The sequence below is a fragment of the Cladophialophora carrionii genome (genome assembly GCF_000365165.1).
Source record: "Cladophialophora carrionii CBS 160.54 unplaced genomic scaffold supercont1.8, whole genome shotgun sequence".
NCBI classification, from domain to species: Eukaryota; Fungi; Ascomycota; class Eurotiomycetes; order Chaetothyriales; family Herpotrichiellaceae; genus Cladophialophora; species Cladophialophora carrionii.
Window position 1 is genome coordinate 539,860 of NW_008481833.1, and position 21,980 is coordinate 561,839.

At 54.8% G+C, this 21,980-nt stretch overlaps 8 protein-coding genes across 8 annotated transcripts; 4 read left to right on the top strand and 4 right to left on the bottom strand.

The window, feature by feature from the left end:
• Window positions 1–384: 384 nt before the first annotated feature.
• On the top strand, window positions 385–2,325 carry G647_08852 (uncharacterized protein; the record flags this gene model as incomplete). The annotated part of the gene is made up of 5 exons (XM_008733158.1): window positions 385–470; window positions 495–905; window positions 967–1,185; window positions 1,275–1,564; window positions 1,661–2,325. 5 exons carry the CDS (start codon window positions 385–387, stop codon window positions 2,323–2,325), a joined length of 1,671 nt encoding a protein of 556 aa, XP_008731380.1.
• Window positions 2,326–3,369: 1,044 nt separating this feature from the next.
• G647_08853 (uncharacterized protein) lies at window positions 3,370–4,410 on the bottom strand (the record flags this gene model as incomplete). Its single annotated transcript, XM_008733159.1, has 1 exon — window positions 3,370–4,410. The coding sequence occupies one exon, from the start codon at window positions 4,408–4,410 to the stop codon at window positions 3,370–3,372; it is 1,041 nt and encodes a 346-aa protein (XP_008731381.1).
• A 1,472-nt stretch (window positions 4,411–5,882) lies between these two features.
• G647_08854 (uncharacterized protein) lies at window positions 5,883–7,050 on the top strand (the record flags this gene model as incomplete). The annotated part of the gene is made up of 4 exons (XM_008733160.1): window positions 5,883–6,219; window positions 6,270–6,330; window positions 6,398–6,811; window positions 6,888–7,050. 4 exons carry the CDS (start codon window positions 5,883–5,885, stop codon window positions 7,048–7,050), a joined length of 975 nt encoding a protein of 324 aa, XP_008731382.1.
• A 742-nt stretch (window positions 7,051–7,792) lies between these two features.
• On the bottom strand, window positions 7,793–9,493 carry G647_08855 (uncharacterized protein; the record flags this gene model as incomplete). Its single annotated transcript, XM_008733161.1, has 2 exons — window positions 7,793–9,376; window positions 9,434–9,493. The coding sequence occupies 2 exons, from the start codon at window positions 9,491–9,493 to the stop codon at window positions 7,793–7,795; spliced, it is 1,644 nt and encodes a 547-aa protein (XP_008731383.1).
• Window positions 9,494–10,408: 915 nt separating this feature from the next.
• Window positions 10,409–11,653, top strand: G647_08856 (uncharacterized protein; the record flags this gene model as incomplete). Its single annotated transcript, XM_008733162.1, has 1 exon — window positions 10,409–11,653. The coding sequence occupies one exon, from the start codon at window positions 10,409–10,411 to the stop codon at window positions 11,651–11,653; it is 1,245 nt and encodes a 414-aa protein (XP_008731384.1).
• A 1,291-nt stretch (window positions 11,654–12,944) lies between these two features.
• G647_08857 (uncharacterized protein) lies at window positions 12,945–13,808 on the top strand (the record flags this gene model as incomplete). The annotated part of the gene is made up of 1 exon (XM_008733163.1): window positions 12,945–13,808. One exon carries the CDS (start codon window positions 12,945–12,947, stop codon window positions 13,806–13,808), a length of 864 nt encoding a protein of 287 aa, XP_008731385.1.
• A 1,119-nt stretch (window positions 13,809–14,927) lies between these two features.
• On the bottom strand, window positions 14,928–16,545 carry G647_08858 (uncharacterized protein; the record flags this gene model as incomplete). Its single annotated transcript, XM_008733164.1, has 2 exons — window positions 14,928–16,441; window positions 16,527–16,545. 2 exons carry the CDS (start codon window positions 16,543–16,545, stop codon window positions 14,928–14,930), a joined length of 1,533 nt encoding a protein of 510 aa, XP_008731386.1.
• A 1,748-nt stretch (window positions 16,546–18,293) lies between these two features.
• Window positions 18,294–20,163, bottom strand: G647_08859 (uncharacterized protein; the record flags this gene model as incomplete). Its single annotated transcript, XM_008733165.1, has 2 exons — window positions 18,294–18,722; window positions 18,790–20,163. 2 exons carry the CDS (start codon window positions 20,161–20,163, stop codon window positions 18,294–18,296), a joined length of 1,803 nt encoding a protein of 600 aa, XP_008731387.1.
• Window positions 20,164–21,980: the final 1,817 nt, after the last annotated feature.

The window sequence follows — 21,980 nt, forward strand, 5'->3', positions numbered from 1 at the left end:
GGGATCATATCCGCCAAGGTCCTGGCCTGGTCATTGGCTCGCTTAGACAGAGGCCGCGACCGGCGAAGGCTGAATGGGATTCCCGTGTCCGACACGACAGTCCAGTCATTCCCTCCTCCTTGTACCTGAACGGAGCGGTCGGGCTTGCCATTCCTTCCATAATCTGATCGTGTCCTCGAAAGCCGCCGTTAATGCAACAAGCAACGCCGCCCAACGAGCCCGTCGGCATCCGCGCTCCAAAGGCTTGCGTCCCGTGCGCGGTTGCCAAAGTACGATGCGAGACCGATGAGGGGCAGATTATCTGCAAGCGGTACGCCATGGAACGCCCTCGTGGAGAGTGTTTCGATTGACTCTAGCCGACAGTTGCCTGCGGCTCAAAAGGACATGCCGTGCACAGCCGCCGGGGGCGCAGAAGCGCAAACCGAAGCAGAAATCGTCAGCAACCAACACTTTGGGGCCATGAGTATCCGGTTATCGAGCTAACGCACTGACAGCGATGTCTCGCGCCTGGAGCGAAAGCTCGATGGCGTCGCGGCGATTCTGGCCGCCTCTGACAACGTCGGACTTGCCAGGACCTCGAGCGGCCAAACGCCACCCACCATCGGCGGCTATGTCGACCAATTTCTCCAGAGCGACGACGAGGCACATCTGATGCTCGACATCTTCCGGAATGAACTGACACCGCACTTCCCGTTTGTCGTGATATCGCCGTGGGTGACGTCCAGCGACGTACGGGCCAGGAAGCCATTCTTCTTCTTGAGCGTCATGATGATCACCTGCCGCCATGATATCCCCCGGCAAGGAGCAATTGCCAAGGCGATCCGGGAGATTATCAGCCAGAGGATGCTGATCAAGAGCGAGCAGAGCTTGGACATGCTGCAGGGCATGCTCTTCTACCTGGCTTGGTACCTAAGATGTCCTCCGGTGCCCATGCGAATCGCGCCAAAAACTAATCAATGCGACCAGGTACCACACCCATTTGCACCTTGGCACGCAACTCACCAACCTGCTTCATCTTACCATGTCCTTGATGATCGACCTGGGGTTGAACAAGCAGACAGCGCCGAGGAGGTACGCAAAGCCGCAGAGGGAGTATTTCCGCATGGACGGACGCGGAGAGAATGTAGCGCCACGAACATTGGAGGAGCGCCGGACTTACTTGGGTTGCTTTTGTCTGACTGTAGTGTATGTGCCCATCTCGACACTTGTGCCCCTGACAACATGCGCCTTTACTCTAGAAGGACATGCCTGCCCGCTGACCTCCATATAAACAGGATCTCGATGACTGCCCGTGACTTTGAGCCCGTTCGATACACAAAGTACACCGAGGAATGTTGTCAACTATTATCCGAGGAGGCTGAATACCCGACCGACACGTACCTTGTTCACGTCGTCAGGCTTCTCTACCTGGGCGACAAGGTCAACCGCACATTCAACCAACAAGAGTGGGATCCCTCGCCGACCATCTCTGTCCCCGTCGGCGCCGCTGTAAAGTCAATGGAAGCCGAGCTACTGAAGCTGAAACCGCCGGTCCTCCTCCCTCCTCCTGATACCCTCCAGAATGGTAAGTTCCCCTCCCCCCCCCCTCCTCCCCCCACCCCGGGGGTCTGCTCGAGGAATACGGCACTCACTCACTCACTCATTCACGCGTCCGACACAGTGTTGCTGCTCATGCATTACTACGGCGTCGAAACGTATCTCTTCGAAATCGCCCTGGACGAAAAGGTCGAAGCCTCGAGATACGGGTCCTTCTCGCTCACGCGGCTGAGCCTGCTCTTCGCCTGCCTGCAGTCGACCAAGCACTTCTTCGACACCTTCTACGCCCTGCCCGCGTCGACATACTTCGACCTCCCATACTCGACGTGGACGCTGGTCAGCCATCTGAACGTCGTGCTCTCCAAGCTGTCGCTCTGCGTCGTCGATGGCTGGGACCACGACTACGTTTCGCAGACCTTGAACTTCCACGCCGTGCTGGACAAACTGTCTGCAAAGGTCGAGGAGGCTATCCAAATGGCCACTACTACGAGTGGTAGTAATACACGGTCTCCCCACGAGAACGCCCCTCCCCACAACAGTGCCTTGGCGCGCAGTGTCCCCCTCATCTTCGTCACCGTCGAGACGAAGATCAAAGAAGTCAAAGCCGTGCATGATGCGAGGAAGGCTGATCTTGCGAGGAGACAATCTCAGCATGCGACTTTGCCCGGTGATCAATTGCAAGTGCCAGACGAGCTGGCCACGGCTCTACCGGAGGACTTTACCATGATGGACTCTCTTGATTTCTTCAACTTTGGTGATGACACGCTTTGGGGTCAGAATTGGCCTTGAGAGGGCGCGTCGACCGCAATGATCAGTTTTAACTTCAGCCAATCAATACATTGAATATATAGCGAGACAGGAACAGCACCTGCGGCTAACAACGATATCCAGGGGAAGAATTTTCGATCACCTGTTGCCCAGAGCCGTACGTCCTACGCCGTGTCTGTCGCCTGGACCTCGTAGCGGAGACTCGCTGTGGTTTTCGACGAATCATACAATATTAACCGGCCCCCATGTCAATCTCTCCTTTCCAGACCCAATTCCTGGCGCCCGCAACTCTGCCTCTTTCTCCTTCTCCTTGTGCTCCTTCAAGAACTTGATGTTTCCCCAGGCGGCATGGCCTTGGCCTTCACCAGCACGTAAGTTGTAGCATGCTCACTCAAAGCCAATGTCACGATGGTATCGGAGGTGACAAGGGGGCTGGTTGGAGGGGGAGATTGACTCGGAGGAATGGCCTTACCGTTGGAGGCTGCCCTGGGGCGAAAGAGCGTCGAGGCGAATATTTGGATTTAAGAGGCATAGCGGTAGAGATCTCATCAGGCACTCTGTAGACTGGCTGCTCATAAGATTGTGATGGATAACGAATTTGCTGGATCGTGACTGTGCCGGCTCCTGTACTGAATGGTATGAGGTAGGCTAGATATGCGGCATGGGCGCTGGCACCGGCTTGCACATGTATAGTGATCTTCCCGGAGGCTAGATGTACCGAAAGCTGCGGTCGCTGCTTGACTTGTAGCCTGATCGGGAGTGAGGGACGTGGATGAATGCGCAGTTATTGTCCACAGGAGATGACACGGAAGGCGTTCGGTCGTGGCGAGTGGGGGTTGAGGGTAAGTACGTTGATCAGTAGTGGAGGAGTTGCTTCTCCGATATAATGCTCGTCGATGATTTGAAAAGGGAGACAAGTCGAGGACAAATGTCAGTCCCTGAGTAGACGCCCGTCCTCGACCATAAACCGTACGCCGTGCTAATCAATCCACGAGATTTCTCTCAAGCCGTCACCTCCTCGCCCACATACTGATATATATGTGGATAGCCATGGAAACGCTTGAGTTAGCGCCCCTCCGGAGGTTCGAAGCCTTTTGAAGAAACCTCGACGACAATCTTGCCTCTCGCGCGTCCAGTCTTCAGCTTCGTGATCGCCTGCCGGGCCTGTTCAAAGGGAAACGTCTGGTCAATGACAGTCCTCACTTTGCCCTCCCTCATCCAGGTTGTGATCTGGGCCAGCTGATCGGGTTTCGCCTGTGTGAAGAATCCCTGCGACTTTCGCTGGCCGCCACCGAGGAAGCGCGGCCACACGCGCCGCAGGAACGAGTCCCAGAAGTAAGGTAACGTGATGTGTCCGGCGACATTCATGAACACCGCTCCTGGTTTCGTATACTCGTGGCATTTCCAGTAGAGCTCGAAATCCGTGCCCACATAGTCGATGACGTGGTCGAATTTGTGGCCACTGGCTTTCAGTGCCTCGAGGACGCTCTGTTTCTTGTAGTCGATGACGCTGTCCGCGCCGAGGCTCTTGCAGAGCTCCACGTTCGCCGTGGAGCAGCTGGTCGTGACGGAGCAGCCGACCACCTTCGCGATCTGTATTCCGAAGATCCCTGTTCCGCCGGACCCGCCGTTGATGAAAATCTCGTCCCCGGCTTTGACGTAGGGGACGATTGTCTGGTAGGCAGTCAGTCCGGCGACACCCAGTGTGGCGGCGTCGGTGCGATCAATCCCCTCGGGAACAGCGACCACTTGTTCTGGCTTGCAGACTGCGTATTCGGCCAGCCCGCCACCCGCCAAGGGTGATGTGCCCGTGCAGCCATGGACGAGCCGACCCGGTTTCAAGGCTGAGCCTGCTGCCGGTGTGACGAGGTATCCCACGAAGTCGAGGCCCGGAGTTGCTGGCTTCGGGATGGCCAGACGGCTGAGGAGTTGAAACTCCGCGGGCTTGTGGTCGATGGGATTAAGTGCCACTGCAAGCACCTGCACGAGATGTTGATCGTGCTTTGGCGAGGGAATGGCGGCGGACTCGTTGAGGTGCAGGTGCTTTTCGAGGCCGCCTTTCGTGCTAGAATATTGCCAGGCTCTCATGGTTGCTGGCCGAGACATGTTTGGGTCGTGTTCTGGAGTTGCGGAGTGATAGGATGTGGTGAGTATAGCGTTATGACATAGACGGCGATGTTCTGCTACAGGCAATCAGTCGTCGCTATATAGCGAGTTGAGACGGACATATCGCTCCGTGAGGGAGCTGAGAAGCACCACGCTGGAGGTGCGACAGGTGACTTCGTGAAGCCATCGTCCGCAGCTCCGAGGCTATGGCCCCGGACTGGCAGCTCGGAGCAACATTGCTCCGTCGTGTGAGGGTTTGAGTTCATGGCCAACCGCCGGCACAATGATGGTGTGGTTTCTCCTTTCTATCGAACAGGAGCAGTTCTACTCGTCCGAACAGGTGCATGGGTCGATGCTATTTTGGTCAGTGGCAGGCATGATGAAGCCAGGACTGGAGATTGAACTCTGCTCCCAGTGTACTCCGTAGACCAGATTGGACCTCTCCAGCCTGCGACTCTGTCAGTCTTGGCAGTCGGGCCAGATGATCCAGGGTTCCCAATTTATCGCGGTGTGTCGCACTATTTGTGCTGTTCGTGCCAAGTACAGCATGCTCAGGACAGCAGTGGTGGTAGTCCTTTTGGAAGCGCGGAGAAAGCTCAGTGAAAGCTCAGTGAAAGCTCAGTGAAAGTTCAGTGAAAGCTCAATGAAAGTTCAGTGAAAGCTCAGTGAGGAAACTGGTGGGGCGCAACAAACGGTGATGTCGCGCTGTGGAAGTGAAGTGACTAACACGCCAAGACCGCGCTTTCCCTCTCTTGGGCTCATACTGCGACGCGTGGTCGATGTCGTGATTGGCTTCGGACGATCGCCCTGATCTGCGTGTCTGCCTGCGCCTCCACGTTACGGCCGGTGAGTTTCCACACAGAAACTCGACCAGTGTTCGACCCATCCTTGATTCATTCCAGTCACTCGCAAGATGAATACCCGAATAGGCTTGGACCACGACAAGGCCCGCTGCCGTATCATGCTTGGGTCTTTCCAGGACTCGACCCAGACCACTTACAGGTTGTCTTCGACGTATTCGACACCGGGTTCCCAACAAGCACTGAACAGGACCAGAAGGCAAGATGCTGTTCAGCCCTGTCTGCACCGCCTCCTACCCTGATCCATTGGTCCAGACACCACGGCCGGAGACGTACGGCCTTATCGCTAGTGCTGTGATGTCCATGGCGGGATCTATAGCCTTGCCTAATTAGGTGCTATACTGAGACGAGGCCAAGCAACCCCGAGCTCATGCACCACTCGCAGGTATTCATTCGCGATGCATCCGGTCTGCCAGCTAACATTCTGTGCCTTTTCATCTATATATTCGCCAGGAACCCTCGGAGCCTGTCAACCTCAACATCAGCAAAGAAGTTGGCCATCGCAGGCAATCTGACCAACCGACCCAATCTTCACGCAGTCAACCTCCAAATACAGCAGCAATCCCCTTCACCTTTTTGCTACAATTCACTTCCCATCTCAAATCCACCGCCATGTCCGTCAGCCGCCTTCCCGACGAAACCCTCGTCTACACTTCCCCAAGCGGCGTGGTCTACTTTGCCAGCGGCGACAACTCCAATTGCACCGTCTCGGCGTGCCCGATTGAATTGAGCGTCTATGGCTACAGACCATCAATTGCCGCGAGCAGCACCCTCATCGCTCTCTATGCCATCTGCATGGGCATTCAAGCTGTACTTGGTCTCCGCTACAAGAAATGGGGATTCATGAGTGCCATGCTGCTCGGCTGCCTCGATGAGATCCTCGGATACGTCGGACGGATCTTGTACTGGCAGAACCCATGGGGTGAAGCTGGGTTCATCATGCAGATTGGTACGTTGCCTGCACCAGCCTTCTTGTCATGCTCACTAACATGTCCCCAGTGCTGATCACAATCGGACCCGTCTTCTTCTCCGCCGCCATATACGTGCTGTTGGCTCAAATGTTTGTCCTTACTTTCCTCCCCTTCACACCGAGTCTATCGTACCTAAGCTGACCTGACCTGCCTCAGTGTCGAATACATCTGCGTCAAGCACTCCCGCTTCCCCCCCAAATACTTCTACTGGATCTTCATCCCATGCGACATCCTCTCCCTCATCCTCCAAGCTGTCGGCGGCGCCATGTCCTCGACCTCCAACGGAAGGTCCCAAACTGGCGTCGACATTGCCCTGGCAGGCTTGATCCTGCAAGTCATCACGCTCGTGGCCTTTGCCGGCCTATGCGTCGACTATGCCGTCCGCAGCCGTTCAGTGTGGATGGCCGTCCGCTGGCCCCGACGATTCATGCTCTTCTGCGCCTTCCTCACCGCAGCGACGGTCCTGATCCTGCTCCGATGCTGTTATCGGGTCTACGAGCTCAGCGAAGGATATTCACGGGACAGCGAGGCCTTGAGAGACGAGCCCCTCTTCATTGCCCTGGAGTCAGTGTAAGTTACTTAGCCTTTCCCTGCTGATGTTGCTCCTTCCATGCACCTTCCGTTGCTGACGACTCTTTTCGTGCAGCATGGTCGTCCTTGCAGCTTACTGCTTGATCATCGCACATCCCGGTCTCGTCTTCAAGACCGGTGACGAACACCTTGCGTCTGACGAGTGGATCGCCGAGAAAGGCCTGAAGACCGAGAGCAATTCATCTGGACCTTCCTCCAACGAGGTCATCAGGATGTAAGAGAGGAAGTCGACCGGAAATATCAGTTTTTCCAATACAGACGATTCAAGCGTTGCGTTTCCCTGCGTATACTCGGCCGGGATTGGGCCGGGCCGGGCTGGGCCAACTGGGCCGGGCTGTGCTGGATGTTAAAGCGTTTACCATGACGGATTTGCTGTTTCTTGAGCCCAACCGGAAATCATGAGGGGTCCCTGTTGTTGATTAGTTTGATATTTGTTAGCAAGCCAGCGAGGTAGCTGGCACGACATGTAGATAGATCACAATTGTTGTGTTGCGGGGATACCTGTGTTGCTGTCCCCCCTGAGTTCCTGAGATGTGCCTGTCCCGTGGAAATTCATGGCTTACCTCCCTACGTGTCTGCCTGTCAGCCTGTCTGCCTGCCCATCTGTCTGCCTTCGACTCGTTCTGGTCTCGTCTACTTTGCTCTCCTCTGCTGCATCCACACGGCCAGAATCAATATGCGGAACACCATTGGGGCTGATACACTGCGGGACGTGGGTATACCATGTGTACAGTGTAGCGTGTAGTACAGTGCGGTCACAGCATTCCAATCCCAGTTTCGATTTCAACCAATTCACCAGCAGTATCCTTATATTTTTTTTTTTCTTCTCCTTCGGGCCCGTTGCGTTGTCTTGCTCACTCTCGCTTCCTCTTCATATATCATTGGACAACGACACGGGCAAACGAAGTACAGGCCCTTGGCCGCTACTCTCTCACCATTCTATGAATACAAATAATTATCTTATCTCTCAGACTCCAAAACAATCCCGGGCACAATCTCCGTCCCTGCATTCTGCGCCCCCTTGGCGATCCGAAACTTGCCTCGCGACGCGACGGCCTCGAACAAGGCCCGCACCTGTGCCGCCTCGGCCGGACGATGCCGCATCTCCCATCGCAGGACGTTGAGGGGGAAAATGATCCTTGGGCGCAGGTGTTCCGATCGCACTGCACAGCAGAGTTGCAGGTGTCGGAGAAGTTGCTGGCCTAGTTGTAGTCGTCGTGCGGGGGCCATATATTCTGCGAGCTGGGCGAAGAGGTCGCGAGGCGAGTGGCGGGTAGGGTCGTGGCCGAGATCGCGACCGTGATCGTGACCGTGACCGTGGGCGTAATCGTGATCGTGATCGTCAGGAAGGTGCTGGACCAGCGCGGTCGCGAAGATGGAGAATGACAGTTCGAGAGCGAGGAGGATGGCGAAGCTTATGGCTTGAGGATCGTTATCGGCACGCGCGAGGTGCATATGCTGCTCGTCGGTGGTGGTGTCCTCGTCATACAGTTGTTGACTCTGAATCGATGGTGGATTCACGACTCGCAACTTTTGTCTCCGCGTCGCTAACAGCTCGGAGCGCAGGTTTGCGAGGCCGATATAGCACGATAGGGTTTGCTCGAGGATGTCAATGATGGTTTGTCGCTTCGATGCTGATTGGTGGAGTTCCTGGTGCCGGTGCTGGGATGGCACTGATAGTGACGTTGACATCGAGATGGTCTCGCTCCTCTGCATCATGTAGGCCAGTGTAAAACCATAGTCGAACAATCTCTGGTCGAGGGACTTGGACACTCCCGCCCACGGCACAGTCAACCATTCTGACTCCCCAAGAAAGCAGGAGGTGCTCCGCATCAATGACACAATCATCACGTTGTAGCGTATCGACTCAAGCACTGAGCGGGAGATGGGGTCGCGGGTTTGGTGCACACCCCGGAGATGAATGATGCGCGCGATCCCCAGAATGTGGTTCTCCCACGCGGCCATGTCCCCGGACGTGGATTCGAATGACTCGTACAAGACCATGCATCGCGCAGCGACGAGGATATCGTCGTTGTGGGCGAGAACCGGGTCGCGTAGGGCATGCTGCATCAAGCGCAGGCTTTGGCCGTAGATCTGCTGACCCCTGATGATCAACGCTTGGTCATCGTTCAGTCTACCAATACGGATGTACGCAAGGGAAAGTAGCGCTTGCTTGAGCAGCATTGAGGGTGCGGCTGTAACTGTAGTTGGGGTCGTCGCACTGCTAATTGATCGATAGAGCCAGGCCGGCTCGGTTGGAGCTGGGTATCGAGTGGCGCTTGCGCAGTAGGTCTCCCAGAACGAGGAGATCAGCTGGGTTTCATTGGCTTGACGGGGCGAAGGACTGAAATTCAGCGGCGTATTCGCATATTGAAAGCCCAATGCAGATGGAATGCTAGTCGTCGGGATCCTCGCTTCCTCCAGTCGTTCTCTCTTCTGGAGTCCCTGCTGGCCGCGATTGATGAAGACCGCATACCGCTCGTAGCCTTCGCATTGTCTGGCGGACGAGACGCACCGTCGGCAATGTGGCTTCTCGAGATCGCACTAGAGTATATTAGGACGCTTGTTTTCAGTGCATATCTTGGATTGTAACCCGCATACCTTGACTTTTCTCCTCCTGCAAGTGTTGCAGCCTTGAGACTTTCCTGGAACCCCGACCATCGCTTACTTGCCTCGCAAAGGATCGCATCATTTCAGGAGCGGACAGTCCATATCTGTAATTTTGTGACCACGATCCAGCTTTGTTTGAGTGCTGCCTGACGTTGAGATGGTCAGGACGCATGCTGTGGCTTAGAGCCTGATGCATCATGGCGCGCCTGAGACCGAGCAATGATTGCAATATATGGCAAAGGCCTTCGATCCGGGGAGCAAAGCTTGTCCGGCTTCCACGCCTAACTTGAAGCAGGTGCCAAGCTGCGAGACATGCGAAGCCAGACTCGAGCGCGTACGTGCGTACGTAGGAGGCTGCAATGGAAACTATTTAAAGCTTCTTCTGAGGTGCATTTCTTGAATTTCCCATGGCCCGCCGTCAGGAAGACTTCGTCGACAAAGGTGGATTTGGACCTGGACCCGTTCCCGCATCCTGGACGGGCACCAGTGAGATATACACCAGCATGTGGACATGAGGCTTCCTTTTCCTTAACGCGGATACAGCGAGGTCCAATAGCACTGAGCGTAAGGTGACCACAGTATGAAAGATGGGTGAATCCTTTATCAGGTGACGTAATTGGTCAACCCCGCGATGCCACCTGTACGAGTCCTAGCTGACTACCTGACTCTGTACGAGGTACTACGGCCGCATTGTTACTCGTACAGCAGTGAGGACAGCCTAATAGCTGATAACCGCGATCGCCGTTGCGGCTGCCTGCTCAAGCCACGAACGGGCAGAGCGGAGTGGATTTGCGAAGGTGAGGCAACAACGAGACTACTACTGCTGCCTAGACATAGCTGGTACATCTCCCTCTTTGTACAATGCACTGTGCCATTGTATGGCGGTGACATATCTCACTGCCTCATTTACTGCCCCTGCGACACATGGCAAGGTCACTCATGTGAGCCAGAAGCGATTTCTCAACCATGTCAACTATCCGGTTCTTCGACTCGATCCCTCACATCGTCCGCTATGGCATGCAGAACGAGCGCGAGGGCAAGTGCTGGATACTATTCTGGCGCAACGCCGTGTGTTTCCGCGTCTCGGTTTCGCGCGAGGACGTCAATGACACCCCGTTTGCCACGAAATGGCTTGAGCTTAACAAGGAGGGTGCGCCCAGAGTTGAAGGCATGAAGAAGTGGGTTGAGCGATGGAATGAGCTGTGTGACTGCATCATCAGCCAGTGTATGCCCGTGCTGCAAGAATTGGCTCCCCCTACTCGGCAATGGAAGACACTCGAGGACCATTTGCGCACTCCGGCGTACGAGTTGAAAATGGTGGCAGATCAGGAGACCGGCGACGCGGTGGCGAAGATCACGAGTGGCCCGGTAGAGAAACCATCCTACGAACACCACCTGCTACCATTCTCCGACTTCGAGTCGATGCCAGAGGATCTCCCTCGGTACCGAGCGCAAGATCTGCGTGTCCTGGGACAGGAGAAGGATTGGCGCCACCCGCCGGCCAAGGTGCAGACGCAAGATGGCGAGGTGCTATACTTCTTGTCCTGCAACAAACCAACGAGGAACGCGAGAAATGGTGAGATCTCGAATGCCTCGTTGAACAGGATCAATGCATATTCCATACTGCATTCAAAATTGAACGATGGCGTAGGTGGACACATTCCGAAGCTTCTGGGTGTTGTGGTCAGCGATGCAGGTGGAGGACTTCAGCACTGGCGCGCACAAGGCCATCTATCAGCAACCAACCAGTCAGCCGACGCGGAGACGGGGAAGGAGCTGCTGGTCGCCGGCGTCCTTCTCACCTATGTTTCAAAAGCCAGGAGGTGGGCAGTGGTGGAGGGAATGTTTGCGGACCAAAAAGACTCTGCTGAGGTCCTAAAATGCAAAGAAAAATGGAAAAGGCAGATAGCTTCTACAGTCCAACTTCTACATGGACACGGTATCGCCATCGGAGGTCGCTTGGATTCCGACAACCCGTGGTCCTATATTAATCAGCACACCGTTCACATCGCACCGATTGAGTCTGGAGAAGACACAAATGATGTGGCTGGCCTACGATCGACGCTCCTAGCCGCAGACGCTTGGTTGATGCTGCAAGCGAACTGCACAACACTTCCTCCAGCGGATCAACAGCAAGAGCAGGACAAGAAGAACTTCGAGGAGCAGAAGACGATGGACTGGAAGGCTGTTGACAAGTTGTTCAAGTTATGAACCACAGTTCCGCCTTGTTCTGCTGGGTAGCTGGCCGGTGTGTGGCAAGCTGCAGCAATCTGCAGATGGCGTGGTTTTGCAAGCATTGGTCTCGCGCTTGCCGCATATGCTCAATGCAAGTTATTGGCATTGCCGGCGGTATTTGAGCAGTTCGTGATGACCGTAGCTGTAATTCTTGATAAAAAATATCTGTTTGAGCTGCAACACCTTTGCGAAGTAGTAGCTCGTCTACGTGTGGACGTAAAGGAGAAAGTTGAATTTCGAAGTCATCTGCCTCGACCTAGGCTAGTCCGGCGGAGCACTCAGCCCCATCGAGCAATTGCCGTTATTGGGGAGACAAGTGAGAGACAAGCAAGAGAGTGATGAGAGATTGTCCGCTCTCAACACCAGATTTCCCTCTTCTCGTGCTTCACAACTAATTACCTTGATGAAGTTGTGTACCCAATTCTACGGAGACTACATCTGGCAGAGACTCGTGCAGTGGCTGTTTAGGGGGGCCCGGGGGGTGGGGCGCGGTGGGATGGATGAAATCCCTCTGAGGTCAGAATGCAGCGGCTTCGATGGCTGCAGAGCTGCAGCGACGCAGGTGGGAACGACGACGGGTCGTGAGGTACAATAGGTGCTAACTCTATGACCAGGTGGACCCGGCGTCGATGGAGTTCCTTGTTGTCGACGTCGCGGCTGCCAGGACCATCCGGTGTTATGCTGGCCCTTGCCCTTTTGCCGACGTCGCGGGCACTGAGGATATCCAGCAAAATCTTAACCTCTTACCTCTTCGTTGACGTCTCGGCCTCTGATGACAATCCAGAGTCTTGTTGAACTCTTGGCCGCTTGTTGACGTCGCGGGTGCTGGGAACATCCAGCATCATTGTCGTTGACGCCTCGCTCTGTCTCCGCTGCAACAAAGACCCAAACACTGGGTAATAATGGCGGTCCTGGAGTTTGTCCCTATAGTCGGCGAGTACCAGATACTGCTTTGTTCGGTCTATGTTCACCGTCCGAGAGAGGAGCCTTTGTTTCACGCTGTCTACACGATCCGTGCCTTGATCAAGATTGAGACACCAAACAATGAAGTTACATACGCTTTATGTTCAACATGCATAAGTACCGAGCCCTCCATTCTGGCCGGAGACCCAAGTGTTCATCTTCGCCTGAACGGAAAGCAATAACACTTCTTTCTGCAACTGTCACGACAAAGTCGACGTCTTACATATAGCAAGTTATCATTCCCTTGAAATCTCAGCATTCCACTGACTCCCATCAACTTCAGTATATTCAGAAATACATCGCAATGGCCGCTACCACCACTAACACACCAGGCTGGGCCTTTGGAAACGCAGTCCTTGTGGCAATTGATATCGAGATCCATTGTCGAAAACATTACCCGAAGGTTGGATCTCCACAAGATCGTGTCTCCGAGATTGGAGTTGCCTCTTTCGACCCCCGTCGCGTTCGCTTCGCAGATGCCGGCGACCGGGCCAAAAATACCTGGGGCTCGATCAAAGCCTGCAATTTTGCTGTCACTGAGAACACGCACATTCCCGGTGTAGGATCGCATGCCCGGCACTGCCAAGATCGGCAGTGGCTACTCGGCGCCAATGCCGGCGTCAAAGCGACGGACTTCGACTTTGGCAGCCTGTACAACGTGTCCCGATTCCATGTCAAGAAGGCCTTTGTGAACAAGATCCGCACCCTACTGGGCGACCATCCCCCGTACAACAAAGACACACCCTACCACAACAATCGCGAGGTTCTTTTCCTCTTCTTCGATCAAAACAATGATCTCCGATGGCTCCAGGGCCTGGACATCGACCTCTCGACCGAGTTTCCCAACTCGCGGATCGTCGATATCCAACGTGGACCTCTTGCCGCAGCGATTGGGGAGCGCATGCATGGCAAGGCCAAGATAAGTGCCGAAGATATGTACAAGTATCTGCGTTTCGAAACGGTGCACATGCACAATGGTGGAAACGACGCGGTCTGGGAATTGCGAGCATCCCTTGCCGAACTCACGCTGACAGATCCGCAGACTCACGAGACGCGCATTCCCGACGAGGCAACGACGCTGAACAAGGATGGCATCGTCGTCAAGGAGGAACCTACGTACATTGCCGCTCCGGAGGTGATGGTTGACGGAGAGGCATGGGAGTTGTAAGCCGATGCGTTCTGTGCATGTTCTAACCTAAAGTAGTTGTCACATACGGAGTACGGAGTACTCGGTCATGAACTCCGAGCTGTGCTGAAGATCAAATGACCGCGGATAGATTCGGGTGCATGGTAAGCGTTGCGCGACGTACGGAGTATATGATAGCATAGAGCCCGAAGGTATATCGCCACGGAAACATGACAATCGAAGTTAGATCCGCCCTGGACCTTTTCAATCCATCAGTGCTTTCCGCTCCTCTTTGCTTTTCAAATACTCACCTCGTATCCCTTCTTGGCCAGCTAGTGTAATGACAAAGAAGTACTCTGTATTGTCTTTGCAAAAGATGGCAACCTGACGTCTTTTGACCACCCAAATTTCATTGTAAAGCACAGCAGCCATTGAAGTTTCAAGGTGTATCTTGTGCGTGCTTGCGGTGGGCAACCTGCGGTCGGAACTGTCCAGATGTTAAAACTTCCAGTCCTTGGTCCACAGCCCTCTGGGGGATCGCCCAAAAAAGACCGGGATCCTAGCTTATACGCTTGTTCTGAACGCAGGGCGTACGCAGTTTATGACACCGCCCCTCCGTGTGATGACAAAATGCTATCTTCGCTGTATAGTCTGCAAACTGCGGGAAAAGGGGATATATATATATATATATGAACCGGTTTCGTACTGAGTACATACGTATTCTGTACTACCTACGAATTTACGTGCCTACACACTTGTGCACGATCCGATTACGATGCACCACTGCTACTCGTACCATCACCTCGAGAATGAACACATCATCAGCGCCGAGAGGTCCAGTCAGTCAGTCAGTCAGTTGCCAGTCGGTTGTCAAGGAGAGGTCCACAGCCTCTGGTGGGGGGCGATCGCCCGAAAAGAGACGAGACTGAGAATCCGAGCCCTTTCTGTATGCTGGGATTATGGATCATCTATAGCACAATTATGCTTGTTATTAACATGAGGAGGTATGCAGTTCGAGAGATATAACCTGCAGGCCGGGCAGGGCTTTTGTAATTACAGAAATCGCACATCCATGTACGCGTTCAAGTTCAGGTTCAAGTTCACGTTCATGCTGATGGTCATTTTTAATCTTCGTTTTCATTTTTCAAAAACATCATGTTTTCATATATTCCTATCATACATGGACAGACGAGGGTTGGCCAGAAACTCGCGCGGCTGATGCTGTGGTTCGGACCCCAGGGCAGGCAACGGCCAATCGTGCCGCGACTGCGGCAGCGCGGTCATGGTCAGATTCGAGTCCGATCTCTCGCGTTCCCGGTCCCGGTCCCGATCCAGCGCCTCCCTGACTGTGTTTGTGTCGGTGTCGGTGTCTGAAAAGGGGTTGGCAGTCGCTCCCGAGGCGCCACTGGACGAGTACTCGGACTCGGCAACGCCACCACGGACGTCTCGACTGTACACCCGCATGGGGATCATCTTCTTGCCGTCCTCCGTGGGACGGAGTTCGAGATGTCTCGTCCCGTCCCCGCCCGTGGTGGATGTGTCCCCTCGAAACCAACTCTGCTGGGACACGGACCTTTCGTCCCTGGTGATCCAGGTGAGTCGATTCGTCCCCCTGTCGACGTCGGGTCTCTGACGGTTCGGGTGCTGCTGGTGCTGGTGCTGGTGCTGGTGCTGGTGGTGGCCCTCCGTCCCGTACATGCCCTGCTCGACGTCCTTTGCTGGAAGTTCATGCCCGGGACCGCTCGTTTGGCCGTAGTCGCGCTGCCGCCGCGAACTCCGGGCAAAGCTGCTGATCGAGTCGACGAAGAAGTGCTGGAAGAAAGGCTTCAAGCTGGGCGCACTGGCCGCGAAGAGCGCCAGGTAGAGTTCCACCACGGCCCATACCCACGTCAGCCACAGCTCCCAGGTGAAGTCGTAGTCGACGTTCAGGAGTTTATACATCAGCACCGTGCGCACCACGCCCGCTGCGACGGCCATGAAGCCGAGCGCAAAGAGCGCGTACAGCGCGAACTTCTGCCGCCGCGGCAGTTCGAGGTAGTACACCAGAATCAGGGGCAGGAGGGTGCTGTAAAAGTCACCGGCGACACTGAACGCCGAGGACGCCGGGAGGGCGGCATTCTCGGACGCGCAGTGGAAGTGGTGCGTCGCGGCCCAGACGGGGTTGAAGCTGTCCCAGTAGGCGTGCAGCGGGCGGCAGAGCAGCAGCAGCGTGAGGCCAAAGGAGACAAAGTACAAGAAGTTGTAGATGATGCCGATCCACGTGGCGATCAGGAAGGCCTTGCTGAACTTGACGCTCAGTCGGCGGTAGAACAGCAGCACGGAGATCTTAATCAGCGTGATGCCAATCACATAGCACCACAGGCTGGCCCAGATGTTGATGCGGCCGCCGACGAAGCTGCTGGGCGGGATGTCCCAGACGTGCCGGCCGCTGTAGAAGTCTTTGTTGCCTATGATGACGAGGACCGTGAGGGCCGTAAGGAAGCCAAGCGCGATCATCACGAGGAGGTCGTCCAGTCCGGGCGCCTTGGTGATGAACAGTCGCGAATATAGTCTGGCCATGCCGGTTATGATGCCAATGGCGCCGAAAACAATGCAAATATAAATGAGCCCGGGGCCTCTGGTATCGGGATCGACATAGTTCGGTTTCGGCCAGGTGGCAATGACTGAAGGGGGCGCTGATCGAGGGCCAGTCAGGTCAGTACATTCTCGCTACTTATGGAGTCCACGTGTTTGTCGGGATCCTGAGGCGGGACAACTCACGGTGCAAGGTGTCGACCATTCTGACTGTGGTTGAGACTCGTTGTGAAGAGTGTGTGCTGTACTCGTGCTCGTGCTGTCGCTCGTGTTCCGTGCCAACAATGGGCCTTTGGCGAGACCCTGGCCACCGTGGTGCATGTGATAGAAGAAGCCTTGGGCAGGGCGTGTGGAATCGCACACTGTGGACTTTCCGTCACGAGACCCTCATTGCTCGTTGGGAGGGATTAGATGGGATTGATCGATCGCAGACCTCAGTGAATAGAATGCGCGACGGGTAATCCCCTCCAGGATGGAGAAGTGTGTGCACAGTGGACGTGGCGACGGTACTGGTGCTGTTGCTGGTACCGGTACCACCAAGCCTACCACCGACAGCAACTAAAGTCAGCAAGACGATGAAGCAAATATGTGACAAAGGAGGAGAAAAGGAGTGGGAATTGGTGAATTAAAATGCAAACGCAAATGCAATGGCCAGCAGAGAGACACGAACCCTGTGAGAGAAGTCATTTCCTACCTCCAGCCCGTGGACAGAGATTTCCCACACGCTCTCTGTCCCGATAGTCCTGGCAGCCCTGGTAGCTCTGACTAGGGGTTCGGGACTTGCTCAGGCAGAGGTTTTGGGAAGGATTTGCGTTATGGATCCACCGATGCAGGACGCCTACTGCGCACTGGACACGCAGGAACCGTGTACCGGGTACCCGTGTACCCAGTACCCATGCCCACGCCCACGCCCACGAGGACGAAAAGAGCCCTCTTCGACACTTCGACAAGGACGGTTTAGGCTTGAGGTTCAATGCAGCTTGGTTGAGCTTGCAAGGCTGGCCTCTCCCGATCAATCAGTCGTGCAAATTAGTTAGTTCCCATGGAGATCAGAGGACATCCAGGTCCCCGCTCCAAACGGTCGGGAGCTGGCGCTAGCCTTGAGCAGCGAATGGAACCGTCCCAAGCCCCCTGGAACCTGCATGGGGGATCAGCGAGCGTCAGGGATAAAGTCTGCGGGGAAAGAAAAAGCCACCGAGGATCATTGCTGACTAGGCGCGTTCTGCAGTGCCCTAAGAGAGAGTGGGAATCTTACAACGGCTGTGCCTTGCAGAACTCGATTCCAAAACACCGGGCTCCGCTCTTAACCTCGCTATTGGGTTGGAATCCACTCCATGAGGACTAGGTCAGTGCTGGACCAGACGCCATTACGTAGTCGGGATGGGTATATTCCCGAAGGGCTGTTGAACACCTTTCGTGGCTGGCGCATCCTTGATCCACTAACCGCCCCCAATCTCAGGCGTGCAGTGGCTCTTGGAGACTTAGCCTTTCTGACTCGACTCGTCAGGCACGAGTACGAGCACGTAGTCGGGACCGGTCAACGACACGTTGATATTGCGACATCTGGGTCATTCGCCAAATAAGTAGCTCGATAACGTGCCGCGTGCGGATGATAGAAACTGTGAGACATTGATGGTGTGTTAGCAAGAAGGCGTGCGACTCGCAAAAGTCTGCGGCAATTCCAACGGCCCCCGACTCGTGAGGCACTTATCAGCAGTGACAAGGCAGCCCCAATGAGCGCTCCCTCCTCAGCTGCGCGAGCTCTCCACTTTCACAGCTCTGATTTGCCAGCATGATAGCGAAGGAGTTCCATGATCGCTCAAAACGGAAAGGAAAAACGAATTTCGCTCGGGATGGCACGAGTATCCCGCGGAAGCAACCAGTACCTCATTTACATAACAGCCGATGTCGAGACTAGTACCGATCTATCATCCGTAGTGCTCGATGATCCACTCAGGAAGTAATTGAATAGGGTGCCACATTGGGATCCAGTGCCTGCCACACAAACGGCATGCCTTGGGAGAGCCCATTCTGATCAAACTTCCGTGCCGCAACCTGTTGGCTGAACGCCTGCATGCTGCTGTAGAAAGTTGCAGCCGCCGCTTGCGTGGCGGTATTCATGCGGCCTAGCATCGCAGAATCGTCAAACATGTGCATCAGCGTCCGGTCCGTGCCGACGAAGAAAGGGCGCACGAAAATTGCTGCCGTGCTGAGTTGCGTTTCAACCTTTTCAAGCGGCGGTAGGAAATCCACCACGTTAGTGACACCTTTGGCTGGTGGAGGTGGCTGGTAGAGCGATGGGGTATGAAATGGCAGCGTGGAGCTGACAGACAATAGCTCGTTGGTATTGACTGTGTGGTGCGCCGTGGAGACAAGGTGAGCCTGTAGAGAACTTTGTCAGCAGACCCGTCGATTGCTTATGCTCAGGTGAGGTGGCTCTTAGGCTTACCATGTGCGACAAGGCATCAATCAGGGCGCTTCTAGTTGTGATGGACGGGAAGTCAATCGCTTTCGCTGGTCCTTGCGCGTCTTTCACCCACGCTTGCATTTCCTGGTCGGCAGTAATATCTGAGTCTTTGGCATAATAGGAATTGACAAAAGATGTCATGAAAGCATGAATCGCATTGTAAATCGTCGAGGCGTCTTCGTAGAAGGGAAAATGTTTCAAGGCAGGGCCGAAGTCGGAGTTGATCAATCCCCGAGACTGAAGGTCGGTGGTGAAATAGTTGGCTTGGAACCGGCCGCTGCCACTGTTATACAAGCCTGTGGTGTAGTCCCTCGCCGAGCTGCCCGTGTACGCGAAGACCTGATCAACGGCGGCGCCAGGAAGGAACAGAAGAGTCTCGGCCAGTGGTTGGATTGCGTAAACCTCGTACATGATCCGGTTCAGCAAAGCAAGAACTGGATGTTCGTCGCTCAAGGTGCGGATCGCGGCCAGATATGCGATTTGGACAACCTCATGGGTGCTCGCAAGATGATTCCATTGCGCGAACCAGAAGTCGTTGACATTATACATGATCTTTGCGAGCAGCCAGTCGTCCGGCTCATCCATGGGCGTATAGATCAGGTTGGACCCCACGTTCGTGCGAATGGCGAGCGGCAAAAAGTCCCCAGACGTCTGATCGATGTAGAAGAAAGCGTCGCACGCGGCGGAAAATCGTTCCGTTGGTGTGAGATTCTTCTGGTCTCGATAATCGGCGTAGAAAAGGCGACCGCTCTGGAAAAGCTGCTCGAGAGTCATCTCTGTGATATTCGTCGCAAGATCATCGTCGACATTGAACTGTAACGTATCCGAGGAAGGGTTGAGCCTTTTCACCTGGTATGGACTGATCGATAGGCGCTCCATGGAAAACAACAGGTCTTGGGTGTAGTTGGTCAAGACGCCCGGGACGGGGCCGTTCGGGAGGGTTTCCTTCCAGTGGCCATCGTATATCCGGGTATAGTCGTCCAGCGTCTGTAAGCCATTATACTGTGAAGCCGACAGCGTGCTGTCGGCTCTATCGACCGTAATGGCTGCCAGGATAGGCGCCTCATCGAGCTGGATGAGAGCCTGGTCCGCGGCGACCTTGACCAGACCTAACGCGCCGCTTGGAAAAGAAGGACCACCTGCGACTGGAGGGCCATACAAATAGCCGACCTGCTTTGCCGTGATGTCTAATGATCTTGTCAGGGACGAGAGTAGACCATTCTTCGGCAAAGAATAAGGCGGAAGGAGTGAACGGCTCTCCAATGTCGATGGCCTGGGCACCGCAAGAGACTCGACTGGGCAAGTTTGAACGGCGACCAGCGCGAGAAGACACGAAACGAGTGGACGGAGATTCATCAGGAATCGCCAAAATTGTTAGCTGCCAGCAAAAGCTCCGAGGCTGCCTCGCGCGTCGATAGGAATCGCCGCCGCTCTTATGAGTGCCATGTCGCACTCTCTTGTAGAGTCGAGATCCATCGTCTTGATCCGGCCTCGGGCCAACGTCCATGTCGCTGCGACGCTGATATGGGCCTAACGGGTACAAGGGGCAAGGTGATGCAGATTGATTCGGAAGCGAAATTGCACTTGTCGCTGAATCAGGTGAAAGCGGCCCACCGATCAGCAGAATGCGGCCGACATGGACACAGAGGGGCGTCTACCACAGAAGAGGAAAGGAAGACGGGCACCACGTAGGCACCAACTAAGCATCGCCTCGTCCGTTCCTGACAATCCACCTCAAGTCTAGTGTGATCACGTGGATTCCCCCCACCGACTTTCACTTTGGCCTCACCTCACTTGTGTTTCACGGCTCAATTAAACCAGACTGGACGAAGGCATCAAGAGCCCCGAATAAATGGATAGCCTCTGACTCGAGCCCAATGACGCGTTCTTTCCACCCTACTCCGTACTGTCGATCTCACTTCCTCGTACTCACTACGGAATACTGCGGTACGGGGTACACACGGTATCAATTCAGATGCACTCGGATTCCAAGCCTGACTGTCTCGTACTCTCTGCACCGCGATAGGTAATCATGGAACCCTGAGCCAGGCAAATCCTCGAGCGGGTCGTCCCAATGTCAGCACGGCGTTGTTGACAAAGCGATGAGTGTGAGCACCAGTGAGGTCCACCGTTCCATTACGTGAACGGCAAAGAATCGAGACGGGGGATCCCGGACTGCTCAGCGTTCGACTACATAGGTACATAGCACCCCGTCCTAGCCCGTACTTGCTTTCATTTGATCCAGCAGCCGTCACTCACATCCTTCGACCCGGTTTTCCCCGTGCGTTTAATGTGTCTCCCAAGCACAAATTGTCAGAAGATCCCCTTTCCAGACCAGGATCCATCATGGGTTGAACTGGGTTTTCTTCCATTTCAGCACAAAAGCCACTGCCCATAGAGGACACGGAGCGACCCAGCGCTGGTATCAGCCCAAGTGTGAATTGTTGGCCGAGGAGAAATCGAGTGGCTTCGACCTCAGCATGACATCGCTTGGGCCAGCAGGGCCGCGACGATAATTCACCTTGCCACAGCGATTGTCGCCTCAAATAGCGTGTATTCGTTCGATAATATGGGTACGGGGCGACAAACTGACATGGTGAGTCCGCGCCCATCTGGAAGCACGCAAACATCTCGATGTTGACAAGGAGCAGTACCAACGACGATCGAGTTGTGATCACAAAGATGAATGGCGCAAATCTGTAGGAGGTCTCAGACGGGCGAGATGGAGAATCTCACCTTTGAGCGAATTCGGCAAAGGCAACCCATGAAATGAAAAGCTGTTTGGGGACCCCGGACCGCTGAAATGTGAACTGAGGAATCGCTTCATCTCATTGAAATCCGTCGGCATTGCGCCACCACGTTCTGCATTGGTCGAGCGCTGTTGGCAGGCGATGCAGTGCATTTGAGCAAACCTCTAGAAGCAATCAGGCTTTTGCGTCTGATCTGAGAATCTTGCTGATGTTTTACAGGCTGGGACGAATGGACGGGCCTTTCGATGCGGGTGTCCTGCCGGATATCCTCATTGCCAGGATCAGGCTCCGGTGTGTACCAACGGTAGCCTTCTTGACAGATATGGTCAAGTCCGTCGCGACATCTTCCTGGACGTTGTAAATCCGTTTGTTCGGGTGAATTTCCGACAGCTTGTGTGCTGGAGACCCCGGAACCTCGACTAG